A 14,478-nucleotide genomic window follows, 5' to 3' on the forward strand; every position below is an offset into this window, starting at 1 on the left:
CTATTGTTAAAAACTTTAAACTTGTGGCCCCTCTCCCTTTACTTGCATGTATCACATTTTCAATAACTCTTCTGGAAGACAACTGTATATAGCAGAGATAGTGTAATGGGAGAGGGGGAAAGGGCAGAGGGTCAAGTATAGGATATAAAAAACATATATATACGTATACATATGTATGAAAGTAGAAATGGAATATTATTGATGATAACATGCTTGATTAAGCCACTATGCAGTTTATCCCAGATGGGAAACCACATTTAGTATGTTGTGATGATGCTCAGGGAATGAATGTTAGGTAATAAAAAAAATAAATAAAAAAAAGTTGCAGGAGGAAAAAATAAAAAACCGGTAAAACTGTTTTGTTAAAAAAATGCATATTTGACGACTGCAGCGAGCTGTATGGGCACAGCTGGGTACTACTTTATAGTATGTTCATTCTACTCACTGGGGTTTATGCCTAAAGTCAGACTTGGGTTCATGTATAGGTATGTGTCAGCTGTGCTAGCTATTGGATATATTTAGACTAATTAAGTTCATTGGCAGATCAATTGAATGGGGGGGAGGGAAGGCATGGAGGGCAACCGTGGATGCCAGGGACAATGTGGGAGGAGGATGGGACATGGCAGAGGGTGGGGGATGGGGAATCAAGGATGGCAAAACAAAAGGCAAGGTATGCAGGACATAAGAATTGGAAAATTATTTGCTGAGAACATGTATGTTGATGTGCTTGACTGAGCCAATGCACAGTGTATTTTGGATGGAAAATTCATTTGTGTGTTGTGATGGTGTATAGTGAATTAATGTAGAGAATGAATAAATTTAAAATAAAATAAAATAAAAGATGATAAAAGACCTACCCTGATAGTGATGAAAGTTACAACTGTTTATGAAGCCCTCACCATATGCCAATTGTTATCCTAAGGGTTTTACATAAATTGTCTCCTCTAATCCTCACAATAACCATGCAAGTTAGTCAGCATTATGATTACAGTCGAGGAACCTAGGATCCATAGTCACATAGCTAGCAATTAGCGAAACTGCAATTCAAACTGAGTCAATCTGACTCTGAAGCCACTCTCTAACCACTATACCATAGTTAGCTCAGTCCATTATAGCTTAGATTTTGTCAGAAAATTCTTTTTGTGTACTCTATAAAATTATTTTTTGAAAACTAGCCCATGGCCTGGTGGTTAAAGCAGCTGGATCCCACATGGCTGACTGTGCAGTTTGAGTACTGGGCCAGGTGGCTTGAAAAATAGGCTGGGCATGTGTGCACAGGAAGGAAGTGGAGGAGAGTTTGCAGCATGACCATCCCCCACAAAGGGTGCTTTCTTACCTTCCCTCTCCTGTCTCTCTCTAGTCAGTGCATGTGACTTCTGGCAACATTTTTTTAAAATTATATTAAAAATGATTCTACATCAGACTCAGAAAGTCTACAGTGAGCAGCTTCTTCTTTCACTTTGAAGCTCCAAACCAACAAGGAAGTATACAAATGGTGCTGCAGCCCTGGCCAGGATTCCAGCAGTGGACTGTTGTCAGCCTCATCTAGAACTAAAAGCTGGGTGTGCACAGTTTGGGGGCAGTTGGGTAGTACGGAGTGGAAGGGTGAGAGTAACGTAGCTGTCACCCAAATCAGTCACAATTCCGGTGACAGACACCACACGTGTGTGGTGGTAACAAAGTTGAGAAACACTCTTTAGAAAGGTACAGGTGTGGCTTTTCAGCCTCAGCCCTGGACTCTGCAGCCACCATGATGCTGATGCCTAAGAAGAACTGGATTGCCACTTATGAACTCCTTTTTAAGGAGGGAGTGATGGTGGTCAAAAAGAATGCCCATATACTCAAGCACCCGGAGCTGGCTGACAAGAACGTACCCAACCTTTACAACATGAATGCCATGCAGTCTCTTAAGTCTCAAGATTGCATGAAGGAGCAGTTTGCATGGAGACATTTCTACTGGTACCTTACCAATGAGGGTATCCAGTATCTGTGCAATTACCACCACCTGCACCCAAGATCGTGCCTGCCACCCTGCACCAAAGCCATCCTGAGACAGGGAGGCTCTGACCCAACTCACAAGAGAATAAGCTGACAGAGACACCTACAGATGGAGTGCTGTGCCCCCTGGTGCAGACAAGAAAGCTGAGGCTGAGGCTGGGTCTAGGTCTGCAACTGAATTCCAGTTTAGAGGCAGATTTAGTCGTGGATGTGGCCAGCCACCTCAGTAAAGTTGAAGGAGATTGTTTTGTGTCAAATAAACTAGAAGCAAGAAAAACTTAAAAAGAAAAAAAAGAAAGGAAGAAAGAAAAGTACATGTGTAAGTGAGGGGCTCCTCTCAACACAAAAGGCACAGCATCCATCAAGAAGCCTGAAAACAACATCTGTTACAAAGAGGTGAGAAATAAGTGTTTTATGAGTGAATACATTATTGAATGAATGAAATTAAATGTGAATCAAAACCACAATGAAATACCACCTAACTCCAGTCAGAATGGCTTAGATTAAAAAAAAAATAAAGAATGAAAAGTGCTGGCAAGGCTATGGAGAAAAGGGAACTCTTCTATACTGTTGGTGGGAATGTAAATAAGTACAACCACTGTGGGGTACAACATGGAGGTTCCTCAAAGACCTACAAATAGACCTGCCATATGATCCAGCAATTCCACTCCTAGGTATCTACCCAAAGGATAGGAAAATGCTCAGTCAAAAACACTTGCACATCCATGTTTATTGCAGCATTATTCACAATTGGTAAGACATGGAACCAACCCAAATGTCTATGAACAGATGAACAGATTGAAAAAGCGTGGCACAAGTACACTATGGAATACTACTGAACCATAAAAATAAAATAAAATAAAACCCTAGCATTTGATAGAAAGTGAACAAATATGGAAGATTTACTGCTAAGTGAAGCAAGTCAAACTTTGAAAGAGAGGCATTGTATGTCCCCACTCAATATATACCCAATGTCGGCACTCTACGGCAGAAACTAAATGATTGGAAGGTATCAAAGCATGGAGCACAATGGTAAAACTAGAGACAATGCAAGAGGAGGGTGGGAACTGTTGGGGGGGCTTCAGATGGAGGGACTCAAGGGAAAAATAAAGAAGCAAACATTTACGGGACACAAAAATGGAAAATTATCTGTTGATAGTGACGTGTATGGTAATTTCTTTGACTGAACCAATATGCAGTGTATTCATGATGGGAAAATTCATTTGGTATGCTATAATGATACACAGTGATTGAATGTAAAAATTAAATTTATTTTTAAATACATTTTTTGAGAAGTTTTTGATGCCAGACAGACAGAGAGAGAGACAGAGAGACAGAAAGCGAGAAATCACCCCCCAGGGGGGATGGCCACACCACAATCTCTTCTCCTCTGTTCTCCTCTCGGAATCTTGGGCATGCACGCACACGCGCCTTGATAATTGTTCTTCCACATCTTACCTCTAACCAGAAGCCTAGCACACAGAAGTTTCAGGTCTGAGGTTAAATATACTTTAACTGCTGGTCCCTAAATTTAAAAAAATTTTTTTGAGAGATTTTTGCTATAGGGCGCGTGCGCTCGCCAGACAGACAGAGAGAGACATAGAGACAGAAAGCGAGAAATCACCCCCCAGGGGGGATGGTCACGCCACAATCCCTTCTCCTCCATTCTCCTCTCGGGATCTTGGGCATGCACGCACACGTGCCCGGCGTGAGTTTTAAGCCACCGGGTCCGGGACGCGAACCGCGGTCGACTACGTGGGAGTCCAGTGACATAGTCATTACGCTAACTGCTGGTTCTCCTAAATAAAATTTTTAAAAAAGAAAAATTATAATGCTCAATTGTAACTCAGAACTATGAAATATACCTACAAGATATCTGAGGAGAGTGTATTGACATATTGCATATACTTACATTCTCTTCCTAAAAGACTTAATGGGGTTCTCATATTCAAATAGAAAAACACATGAATTCTTGCCAGACAAAAAATATTAAGTGTGCTAATCAAATGGATGGACATCACTGGGACTGAGCTTCAAATTTAGCTCAGCTTCCCAGCAGCAAGGCAAAGAGGAGGATGCAGTAGTTTACACAACTGTATTATCAGAAAAGAAAAGCACAGTAGTGCCAAAGAAGACAAAGTTATCTCTGAGCACTGAATTCTCAGACAACTTTCTCAATTATATATCAGATCCACTGACATCATCTGTTCCTCATTCTCATCTTTCTAACACAGATTTTATGAAATCATTACTTGCAGTAAAGAGAAAACATTAAAGTATAATTCAGTGAGTCCTATTCTGTGAGAAAATCAAGACAGTGTAGTCCAAATACAGCTTCTACTTTGATCTGAGGTTGGAAATCAAATTGTATATAAAAGAAGGAAAGGTCCACCCTAGGTGGCAAAGTCCTTAGTATACTGAACTTCAGTGCTGGAGGCCACATGGCCACCACAGTTCAGTCCAGTTGACCTGAAACCTGCTAGGTATGTTTGCCCAAGATCCTGATGAGCTGGAAGAAGGGGATCATGGATCCTGTTCTTGCTCTTTCTTGAACCATGCACATGTTTGTACATATTCTCTCATAAATAAAACAGATTAAAAGGAGAAAAAAAAAAAAAGGACACAAGGGCGGGCAGCGGCATAGCATAGCAGGCACACAGCACACAGTTAGGCTGATCCATATGGGGATGTTCCAGGTTCACATCCAAAGACTTCCCTGAACACACCAGCCACCATGCATGACCTGGAGCTGGCTGAAGCTAGAGGTGGATTGTGGCACAAAAGCATTACCAGCAGTGTCTCTCTTCTCTCTCTCTCTCTCTCTCACTGGAAAAACAAAGAAAGAAACTTTAAAAAAAGAATAAGAAAGGTAACATGTTTGCTGTGTATAACACGTTATATGCATGAAATTCTTCTTCTCAGCACACATGCTAATAATCTTATTGGTAGAAGTTAAACAGCTTACCCCAGATGCACTGCTGACTAACATTTACCATTAATGTCCCAAGCCTATACACTCTTTTTTTTCCCCCACTCAATCTAGAAGAGTCTATAGACAACTCATCCCTTAGACAATCTTCTGTCAGTGCCACTTTTTTTTTTTTTAGGCAATTTGAGGTTATGCTCTCTAGTGAGGACCTATAGTGCTGACATTTCATATTTTATTAAGGACAAATCCTTTTGTTCACAAACCAAATGATCAGTTAGTTGGTAGGGTTGACTCATATGCAAGTTCAGAAGGAATCACAGCTCTCACCTCAAAGGAAGTCTGCAGTCTTGAGAGCTGGGAACCTCTTGGTTTAAATAGCTTAGGGAAAGGTTATTAGTCTCTATTGCAGTAATTAGGAAACATAGCGACTCCCAATGGACAAGATGTCTATACTGTAACTGAAACCTGGGTAGAAATTGGGTGAGAGTCAGAAAGCCCTGAGTGGATGGGGGCTCTAAGCAGGTAAGACTGGGAGCTGCAGAAGGGAAGTTGTAACTGAAGTCTCCAGTGTGTGTGTGTGTGTGTGTGTGTGTGTGTGTGTGTGTACACACCCATGAACAAGTGTGCCTGGGAAACAGTTGTGGCAAGAGACAAATGATCAGGTAAGAGGGCTAGATTATAAGGATTCAGTTTAACTTTATCACAAGGAGCAGCTACACAAAATTATAAAGCCTTTTGCTTCTCCAAAGAAGTAGAAACTATGTCCAGAAACGTTAGTGTGAGAAAGATGGCAAGTCTGGAACTCACTGACAATTAGACACATCCATACCCTAAAGAACAGGACAGCAGTGGTGGGACCAAACATCTTCCTCACAGGGTTCCCCTGCCGCTCCCAAGCTCTTCTCCTTCCAGGACTTATTTCACAGGATTCTCATTGTTTACTCATCTGTGCGCCCACTTACCTGTTTTGCAAGAAAGGAGAGCAGGACTCCTTTTACATTTGGCTTCCAGATCTGAGTTTAATTTTTTAGGAAGTAATTTTTTTAGTTTTTTAAAAAGCTCTCAGAAAAATAATAGTGAGTAAAGTGCCAGGCAAGAAATGTAAATTATCTTCTCTCTTCATCGCTTTCATGTCTCATTTCTCACCTGGGGATTCTACAAAATTTCCATCCCATCCTCTGTGATGGAATCCCTCCCACTGGTCTGAGCCCTGCCGTGGCTCTCCCCCCAGGCTTTCCTTGATTCTCCTTGGGTATGATTTGATTTCAATAGCTGTGACCACAGTTGGGGTTTTGCTTCAGCTATTTATACCCTCTCATCTCTTACCTAATTAGTCAATCATGCTGCTGTCTTATGTGACGTTCTATTCTTCCAAGTTATCTGTGTGAAAGGCTGATCATCACCAAGTTATTCCTGTCATTCAGGTATAGACTCTTTCCAGTGCCCCTCCAGTGGCCATTCTCTACTCCAAGAACCACACTCCAGCTGTGTGGAGTCTCCAGAGTTCTTGCACTGGACACCGTATGCTTTATAACTGTGAGATGTAGGACAAGGAGATGGAGCTCTATCCCTACTGTAAGCTGCTTACTGTTATGCATACCCACACCAGGGCCACAAGGTAGCTCAACCTAGACCTATTTTTAGAAATGCAGGCACCAAGAGCTACAGAGCTTGCTTCTACTTATCCAAATGCACTTGGTTTCCAGTCAAACACAGAATACAGAATCAGAGTTGATCTTGTCTAGTAACTGTAGGGGAACTTGACAAAGAAGTGAGTATAAAATCAGCTCTGTCCTCCCATCACCACTTAAATGTCCTCACTCTACTGCTACTGCTGCAGCAGGAGGCCCAGAGGTGACTTCAGTCCCTGTTCCCCAAATGACCAGGAGGCTCTTGACCTGGGAAGCAGGGGTATGCAGCTTGCGAGAAGAATTTAATTTATGCCTAAAGGTAAATCAACAACATAGGGACAGACATTTTTTCTTGAGCTAGGAATGATGAGGTAACCTCTGCATAAAGACAGGTATGGGCCCTGGAAGGAGCAGACCCCTGTGTTAGTGTTCTCTGTCTGAGGAAGTCATGTCTTATCCTTGACTCTGCCTGCATGTGTGGGGACCTTTATCCATCAGAGACTTAGAGCTACTCAAGGAATACAAAGGCTTTGGTCACAGAAGTAGGCTACACTCAATCCAGGACCCAGGCTGGTGGCAATGAACTGTAAAGAAGACTTTCATCAAAGCAGAACACAGACCAGCTCACCAAGGCCTGCGTGGTTTCTGGATTCCTAATCTGGGGAACCAGCACTTCAGTGTTCGTATAAGGCACACTATATTTTCAAGCAGGCTGATCTGGTCACTGTTAAGTCATATAGTTCTTTGAAAGTCTTGTGTCCTCTGACCATAGGTCCAGAAAGTTTGCAGAAGATGAGGTATGGCTGTGGCTTGTTAGAACCTCTTCAGCCAGAAGAGGGTTTGGACCTCACTGCTGGATCTTGAAAGAGCAGATGTCATCTGTAAGACCCCAGGCCAACACACCTGGCCAAGCACTTTGGAATGCATCTTAGCTTTGGTTTTGTTTGTTTTGTTTTGTTTTTCCATAGTGTGTGTGTGCGCTCACCAAAGACTGTAAGAGCGAAAGTGAGAAATCACCCTCCAGGGTGTCACAATCCCTTCTCTTCCATTTTCCTCTTAAGATTTGGTACATGCATGCACATGCTCCCAGCCTGATTTTCAAATGTCCAGGTCCAGGACTCAAACCACAATTGACCATGTGGGAGTCCAGCACCTTAGACACTACACCACCTGCTGATCTCGGCTTTGGGTACTTTTAATAATACAGTTAATACTTGTTCATTCTGGAAAACTTGAAAATACTTACAAAGTAATAATACATATATGCATATGTATATCTCACTTAAAAATGCTTTCTCTAATTTCTTAAAGGGCAAAACTGGTCCCTATGTCAAACAAATGATGGTTAGTTCAATATGAAATGAAAAAGAATTAAGCAAGAGCTTCAGTCTGATGGCATAGTAAGTAGCAAACTGAACTGCACTGCCTATTTGGATCCTAGGATCAGCCTGAAAACAGCAGTGAACAAAAGATCCTTGAATCTCAAGGGCTGGAGAAAGGAGGTCAAGAGTGCTGTGACCCTGTTTAGGATGCTCTTTCTTTCTTGCTCCTCCTTGCTCCCTTTCTAGTGCACACACATACATGCCCTCTATCATAGATAAACAGAAACTTTAAGAAAAGTTGGGACCAGCAGTTAACGTAATGGCTATGTCTCTGAACACCCATGTAATCTACCGCAGTTCGAGTCCCAGACCTGGTGGCTTAAACTCACGCCAGGCGTGTGTGCGTGTGTACCCAAGATCCTGAGAGGAGAATGGAGAAGAAGGGATTGCGGCGTGGCCATTGCCCCTGGGGGGTGATTTCTCACTTTTTGTCTCTCTGTCTCTCTCTGTCTGTCTGGCGAGCGCACGCGCCCTATAGCAAAAACCCTCTCCTCTCCGCAAAAAAAAAGAGAAAAGTTAAATGGATTCTCCCCCCCTCTCCCGCCACACACAGTTGGCATTATTCATTTTACTACTTGGAGATTATAATAAATAAATTTTTGTTCCTAAATAGGTTTTCTTTTTCAATATTAAATTTTAGGAGAAAAAAGTTGAAAATAATCACCCCTCCATAGTTACTCTCATTACACATCTCAGAATCATACCCACTAGGCTCTATTCTCCCCTGTTTTGGTTTAGGGGGAACTGAGGGAAAAATTAAGATGTGCTTGCAACTTAATACAATACAACTGAAGTTCACCCAGTCACCTTCCGACTAAACACCCCACACCATGAAGACACAGGGGCTTTCCCAGGATGGGCGATACCTGCTCAGTGGAGCACCTACATGCATGGCACTTGATGCGCCACACCCCGAGGAACATGCACCAGAGGATGCTGTGTCCTAGGACCTGCCTCACAGTGATCACAATTCTGTTAGAAAGGCAAATGTAAATGTGTGAAAGATTTGAGTAACGGAGAATAAAGGCAGTGGAAGGCAGTCACAGGACTAATTGCCAGACCAAAATGGAAGATGATAAAAGATCAAAGGAAAAAATGAGTTCTCTTGGCTCCACTTCAACTCAAGACAGTTTGCCTTTTTCTTGTAGTCCTTGTTCCCCACCAGGTTCAACAGGTCACATGCAGGATGGTCTGTCATGTTCTGCCCTCACTGCACTGAGATCTGCCAGGCCCATAGTGGTGGTTTCCAGGGCTGCCATCCTGTGGGCCCCCTCAGCTGTCCAAGGTAAAAGTCAGTGGAGAGTCCCCATGCCACACTCAGAGACTTTCGTTTTCACTCCAGCCCGGTCTCACACTCACAGGACTTAGGGAAACTAGAAGCGCAGCTCACCAAGAACAGGAGAACCCCTTGCTGGGCCCCCTTGTGGGTCAGTGTCTTGCTATTTCCCCTGCAAGTGCCTGACTTGGTATACTTTCTAAACAACTGCCACCCCCTGAAGTCATATTTTCATAAAAGCTTCCTAAAAATTGAGCTAGAGAGTGAATCAAAGTAATAGTTGGGTTTCAGTCCTAAGGGACCTTATAATTGTGATAATTTATTCCAGTAGTTTTCAACTAGAGAAGATATTCTCCCCTAGGGATCATCTGGTAACATCTGTGTGGGGACACGTTTAAGAGAGAGAGTCTGAGGTGTGGGGACATGCGCTGAGCAAACACCCCATGCTCTTTTGGGGTTTGGCAGATCTTTGTAACTTGTCTTTCCTTAACCTTGGTGGCAGACAGAGCAAGGGTGGAAATTACTAGGGGCACATCTGATGGATTTCAAGAAACATCTTGACCCCGAATAGTAAAATCCAATCCCTGCTCTGCATCTGAAAGGTTCTTTAGACTTCTCTGGGTGTGGTGGCACACTCCTTATAGAGAAGTTCTTTAGCTCCTTCCCCACACCTAACAGCTAGTTCTCTGCATTAGAAAGGAAGATGAGATTTACTCTAGATGGGATTACCACCAAGGGATACACCTTGCCTTGGGTGTGACTAATCCTTTATAGACTTGTTAACGGCTTTTTATTGTCTGTAACCTGGCAACTAATCCATGAAGTGTCATGAAACATGCATGTGTAATGTCTCCTTGTACTATAAGTAAAGACGTCCAGTTCATCTGGGCGACACAAGTTGCTTGGGCTACCTAGGCTCAGGCTGCCTGTGTCCATTTCCACTCTATCTTTTTGTCTCATCTTTTCTGCTTCTTCCATAATAGCGCTAAGCCTGGGGGAGGACGCCGACACATCTGGAGAGATTTTTGGTTGTTACCACTAGTAATGATAAGGGGGTGATACCATGACCTAGTAGGTAGAGGCCAAGGATGCCGCTAACCATCCTATAACACAGAGGACAACCCCCAAAACAGAGTATCCAGGCCAAAATGTCAGTAGTGTCTAGGGGAGACCCTACTCCCCAGTACTCAGGCTGGAAAACATAGGCCATTCACCTTCCTAATATGACTTCCAGTTCCACAGGTCTTCCCAACAGAAGTAAGCTTCGTTGATGTCTTGTTAAGCCAGTTTCCACAGCTGCACCTGAACACAGGATGCTAGAGAGGGGACCGGAAGTCCTGAGACTGAGTCAGTGACTCTTCTCTCAAGAATTCAGCTTGTGATCTGAATTCTAGTTCACGTGACACTCATGAAATGCATGTTACTGCAGTTCAGTCCTTCTGTGTGACACACTTGTGGATCACATAAATAATGAGGGCTCCTCTATATTTTATGATATAATTTTCTTCATTAAGTAATGCTAAATAATATCATCTGCTTATAGTCAAACATTCATTCAGTCAAGAAATATTTGCGGGGCCAGTAAGTCTGGGCACTATGCTCTGTGGTAGAAAGACGAGAACTCTCTGAGACTCGTGAACTGAGTCCGCAGCTCCTGCAGCAGCAGTCGGCATTGGCACAGTGGCCAGGAATCTGTATTTTAGCCAGCACTTGCAATGACTGACACAGGATCCATAGGACCATGCTCTGAGAAGTACGCATAAAAATTGTGAGCCCTGCCTAGTGCAATCTTTCTAGAGACCAGTCAGACCTGAGCTCTAATATGGTCATTTCCTATATTCTCAAAAAAGAAAAAAAAAAAAAACTATTAATTGTCTCAATTTTTTGTGTTTTTAAGCTGGAGTTTAAAGATAAATACCATTCAACACAGATGATGAGAGAGAAGGCCTTACGTAAATATAAGCAGGACTCTTTCAAAGGAACAAAACAGAGGAGTTCTACTCCAAAAGTATATTTTCTTATGACACAGAATGAGCATCAATCAAGTGTGTTTGTATCAATAGCAGTTAGGCCCTGCCTAGTGCAATCTTTCTAGAGACCAGTCAGACCTGAGCTCTAATATGGTCATTTCCTATATTCTCAAAAAAAAAAAAAAAAAAAACTATTAATTGTCTCAATTTTTTGTGTTTTTAAGCTGGAGTTTAAAGATAAATACCATTCAACACAGATGATGAGAGAGAAGGCCTTACGTAAATATAAGCAGGACTCTTTCAAAGGAACAAAACAGAGGAGTTCTACTCCAAAAGTATATTTTCTTATGACACAGAATGAGCATCAATCAAGTGTGTTTGTATCAATAGCAGTTAGAATAAAAATCTGTGGCTTATGCCAGAAATATGAACACCACCTATTCTCTGAACTGACCTCAGTATACAATGATTTCTAGCTTGATTGGGGAATACTTATCCTCCCTGGTTACCCAGATAAATAGCTTCTCTGTTTACACTCAGTTTTCTTTCTGTCTTTCTCGGACCTTTGTCACTAATGCTCCCTGATAGGACTTTTCAATGGCCACTTAATCTATTTGCATATCACTATTAGAGGTCTGAATTTAAACCTCATTCCAAGTAAAATTCCTCCAATCTGTTAGAAACACCCTAACATGTATCTATGTCTAATGCTAAGAAAGTTATCTCATTTTATGGGCGAGATATGTATAAAATATAGGCCATCACTTTCAGTCCTATTGTTCTATCTTAAATTACTGTGATCAATTTAATAATGGAATAAATCTACATAAAGAACCTCATAAAAGTTGAAAAGTAAATTTAAATTAATGTATTATATTATCATTAGAGGGAAAGTTATAATTAAAGGCTAGAATACCTCAGAAAATATGCCAGCATTCCTAAGATAATTAATCAAAAATACATGTCCTTTTCAACTCTTCCATCATAGTATTCCCTCCCATTCTGTTCCTTTAAATTGTCTTTATTATACCTTCAAGTATCTCTACATTCTTATCTTGTCCTTGCTGTCTACTTTTTGCTACAGGTAACCCCACTTTGACCCCCGTGCTCAGAAAATAGGACACTGTTGGTTGTACTCACACCTGAGCTCTTCAAAAGACTTTAGTGTCTGCTATTGGAAGCCATTCAAAATATCGCTGAGTTTCCAAAAAGGAGAAGGACTTGTCCATGAAATATGAAGGAAAAACTCACAATTCTGTTTGTAATCTGTAGGCTTGGACCATCCCAAGTACCCCAGATCCCCAAGGAGCTCCATTCGACCTCTACTTCCAAATGAAAAAGAACCCCCCTACACACACCCACTACTCTGGAACTTGGAGCCAACTTGTCCTTTTGAATGCAAATTTTTCCATAAATGCAGATTTGCGTGAGATCCATTTTTAACTAGACTATGCTCCCTACAGACCAACATGCAAATAGTGGGTGCTCAAGTATAAATAAGAACCACAATGATAAAACACTGACCATACCTATTTTCGCAGCCTCCACTTTCAGGGTAAAATCCCAGTTCCTTGGCAACTTTAGGGACATTTTGCTTCTGGTTTGGATGAGTAGCTGGCGAAGCAAAGAGTTTGTCGCAATCCACGCCTTTCTTGCCTTTCCGATCTTTTCCTCTAGCTTGGGTCTGGTTTCCCTCTTAGGATTGCTTCACAAGCAATCTTAGGTTTGAGGTTGATTTGCCAACGTGTCTCCTCCTTTCTCTCAGATGAGAGATCCATCCATCTGTCACTTGAGGATGGCACCTAAACTCCCTACCCCCACCCACAGTCCCACGGGGGCCGGCACCCCGCTTTTCTTGCTTTCAGTTTTACCAGAAATATCCCAGTTGCTACTTTGCTCTGCGTCATGGGAAGCAAAACTCCTGTTCGAGAGAATCTCAGGCCTCACTGAGGCGAGGTCGCAAAAAACAACGGCTGCCTCTTGGCTGTTTTTTTAACTGTCTGCTTCCTTGCATTTGAGGAAGTGGGTGGCTGTTCAGTGTAGATGATGCATGATGAGTTCTCTTTCTTGAGAAAATGGTTTTTGGAAATGCTTGTAAAACTAGAATGAGTGCTTTTGTGATTAAAAAGGCCATAATTCTGATTAAAAGAAAAAAAACAAAACACCCAGACTCCCACCATATACCTTGACTCTCAACTCTCATCCTCTTCATCTAATAAATCATGCTTCCAAAAATGGTCAGAAAGATGATCAGCATTACTCCAAGTTACCTTCCTTTAAAATCTTCCTGTTGTAACATCACAAAGTAAGTTCTCCACCTGCCCAAGGCACAGATTCCAAGTGATCACAGCCTGATGCAGGGAAAGTTGGGTTTTGTCTTTTGGGTTTTTTTTGTTTGGTTGGTTGTTTTTTTTGTTTGTTTGTTTGTTTGTTTTTTCGATAGGGTTTTTGCTAATGGGTGCGTGTGCTCACCGGAGAAACAGAGAGAGACAAAGACAGAAAGCGAGAAATCATCTCCACCTCCACCCCTGGGGAGATGGCCATGCTGCAATCTCTTCTCCTCTATTCTCTTCTCAGGGAGTTTGGGCATGCCTGCACACGTGTCCAGCATGAGTTTTAAGTCATTGGGTCCAGTACTCGAACAGCCATCTGCTGATCCCAGACCGTGACATTTTTAATGAAGTCGACCTGACCTTTCGATTAAGTACTTGGGCTCTAGAAGTAGACTGAGTTCATACCTTGGCTCTGCCACCTTCGTACTGTGCTACTTTGGACAAGTTTCTTGACTGATCAGTGCTTTAATTCCTCATCTGGAAATGGGGCAAATAACAGGGTTTATTTCACAGATCTGTTGCGAGGCTGTATTCAATAGTTGGTAGAAGTGCTCGGAACAGTTACTGCTGGTCAGCATGCAAACTCTTACACATACCTTTGGTCTGTTCACTCTTTAACTTCCCTGGACTACTCTGTCATGCTTTCTTCTTCACCTCCCGCATGCTCACTCTCTGAGGGTGACCTGGCTTCCTGTTACATTGAGAAAATTGATGTAAGTGGAAAAGATTGGCTTCAAGTTCCCACCGCTACAGCTGCCCACCTACAGATAAGCCTTTGACCTTCTCTCTGTTACACCAGATAAACTGACTATCATCATTTCCCCAATCCCTACTGCATCCATTTCTTTTCTCTCCTGGATCTTTCCCATCAGCATTCAAACTTATTTTTTATCTCATCTTTTAAATAATCTCTTTTGATGCAACTTTCCTATTTGGCGACAGCCCCATTGCTCTCCTTT

The 14,478-nt window shown here is 42.2% G+C and overlaps 1 protein-coding gene and 1 pseudogene across 1 annotated transcript in view; one reads left to right on the forward strand and one right to left on the reverse strand.

The window, feature by feature from the left end:
• The window catches only part of ARHGAP25 (Rho GTPase activating protein 25), a 95,481-nt gene extending 82,340 nt beyond the window's left edge, over positions 1 to 13,141 (reverse strand). The window contains exon 1 of the mRNA XM_006151293.3: positions 12,716 to 13,141. Within this exon, the coding sequence (XP_006151355.1) occupies positions 12,716 to 12,776 (61 nt within the window). The 5' untranslated portion in view covers positions 12,777 to 13,141. The remainder of the gene's footprint in view (positions 1 to 12,715) is intronic.
• Positions 1,754 to 2,228, forward strand: LOC102471266 (40S ribosomal protein S10 pseudogene; annotated as a pseudogene).
• Positions 13,142 to 14,478: the final 1,337 nt, after the last annotated feature.

This window comes from Tupaia chinensis, unplaced genomic scaffold (genome assembly GCF_000334495.1).
Source record: "Tupaia chinensis unplaced genomic scaffold, TupChi_1.0 Scaffold000316_1, whole genome shotgun sequence".
NCBI classification, from domain to species: Eukaryota; Metazoa; Chordata; class Mammalia; order Scandentia; family Tupaiidae; genus Tupaia; species Tupaia belangeri.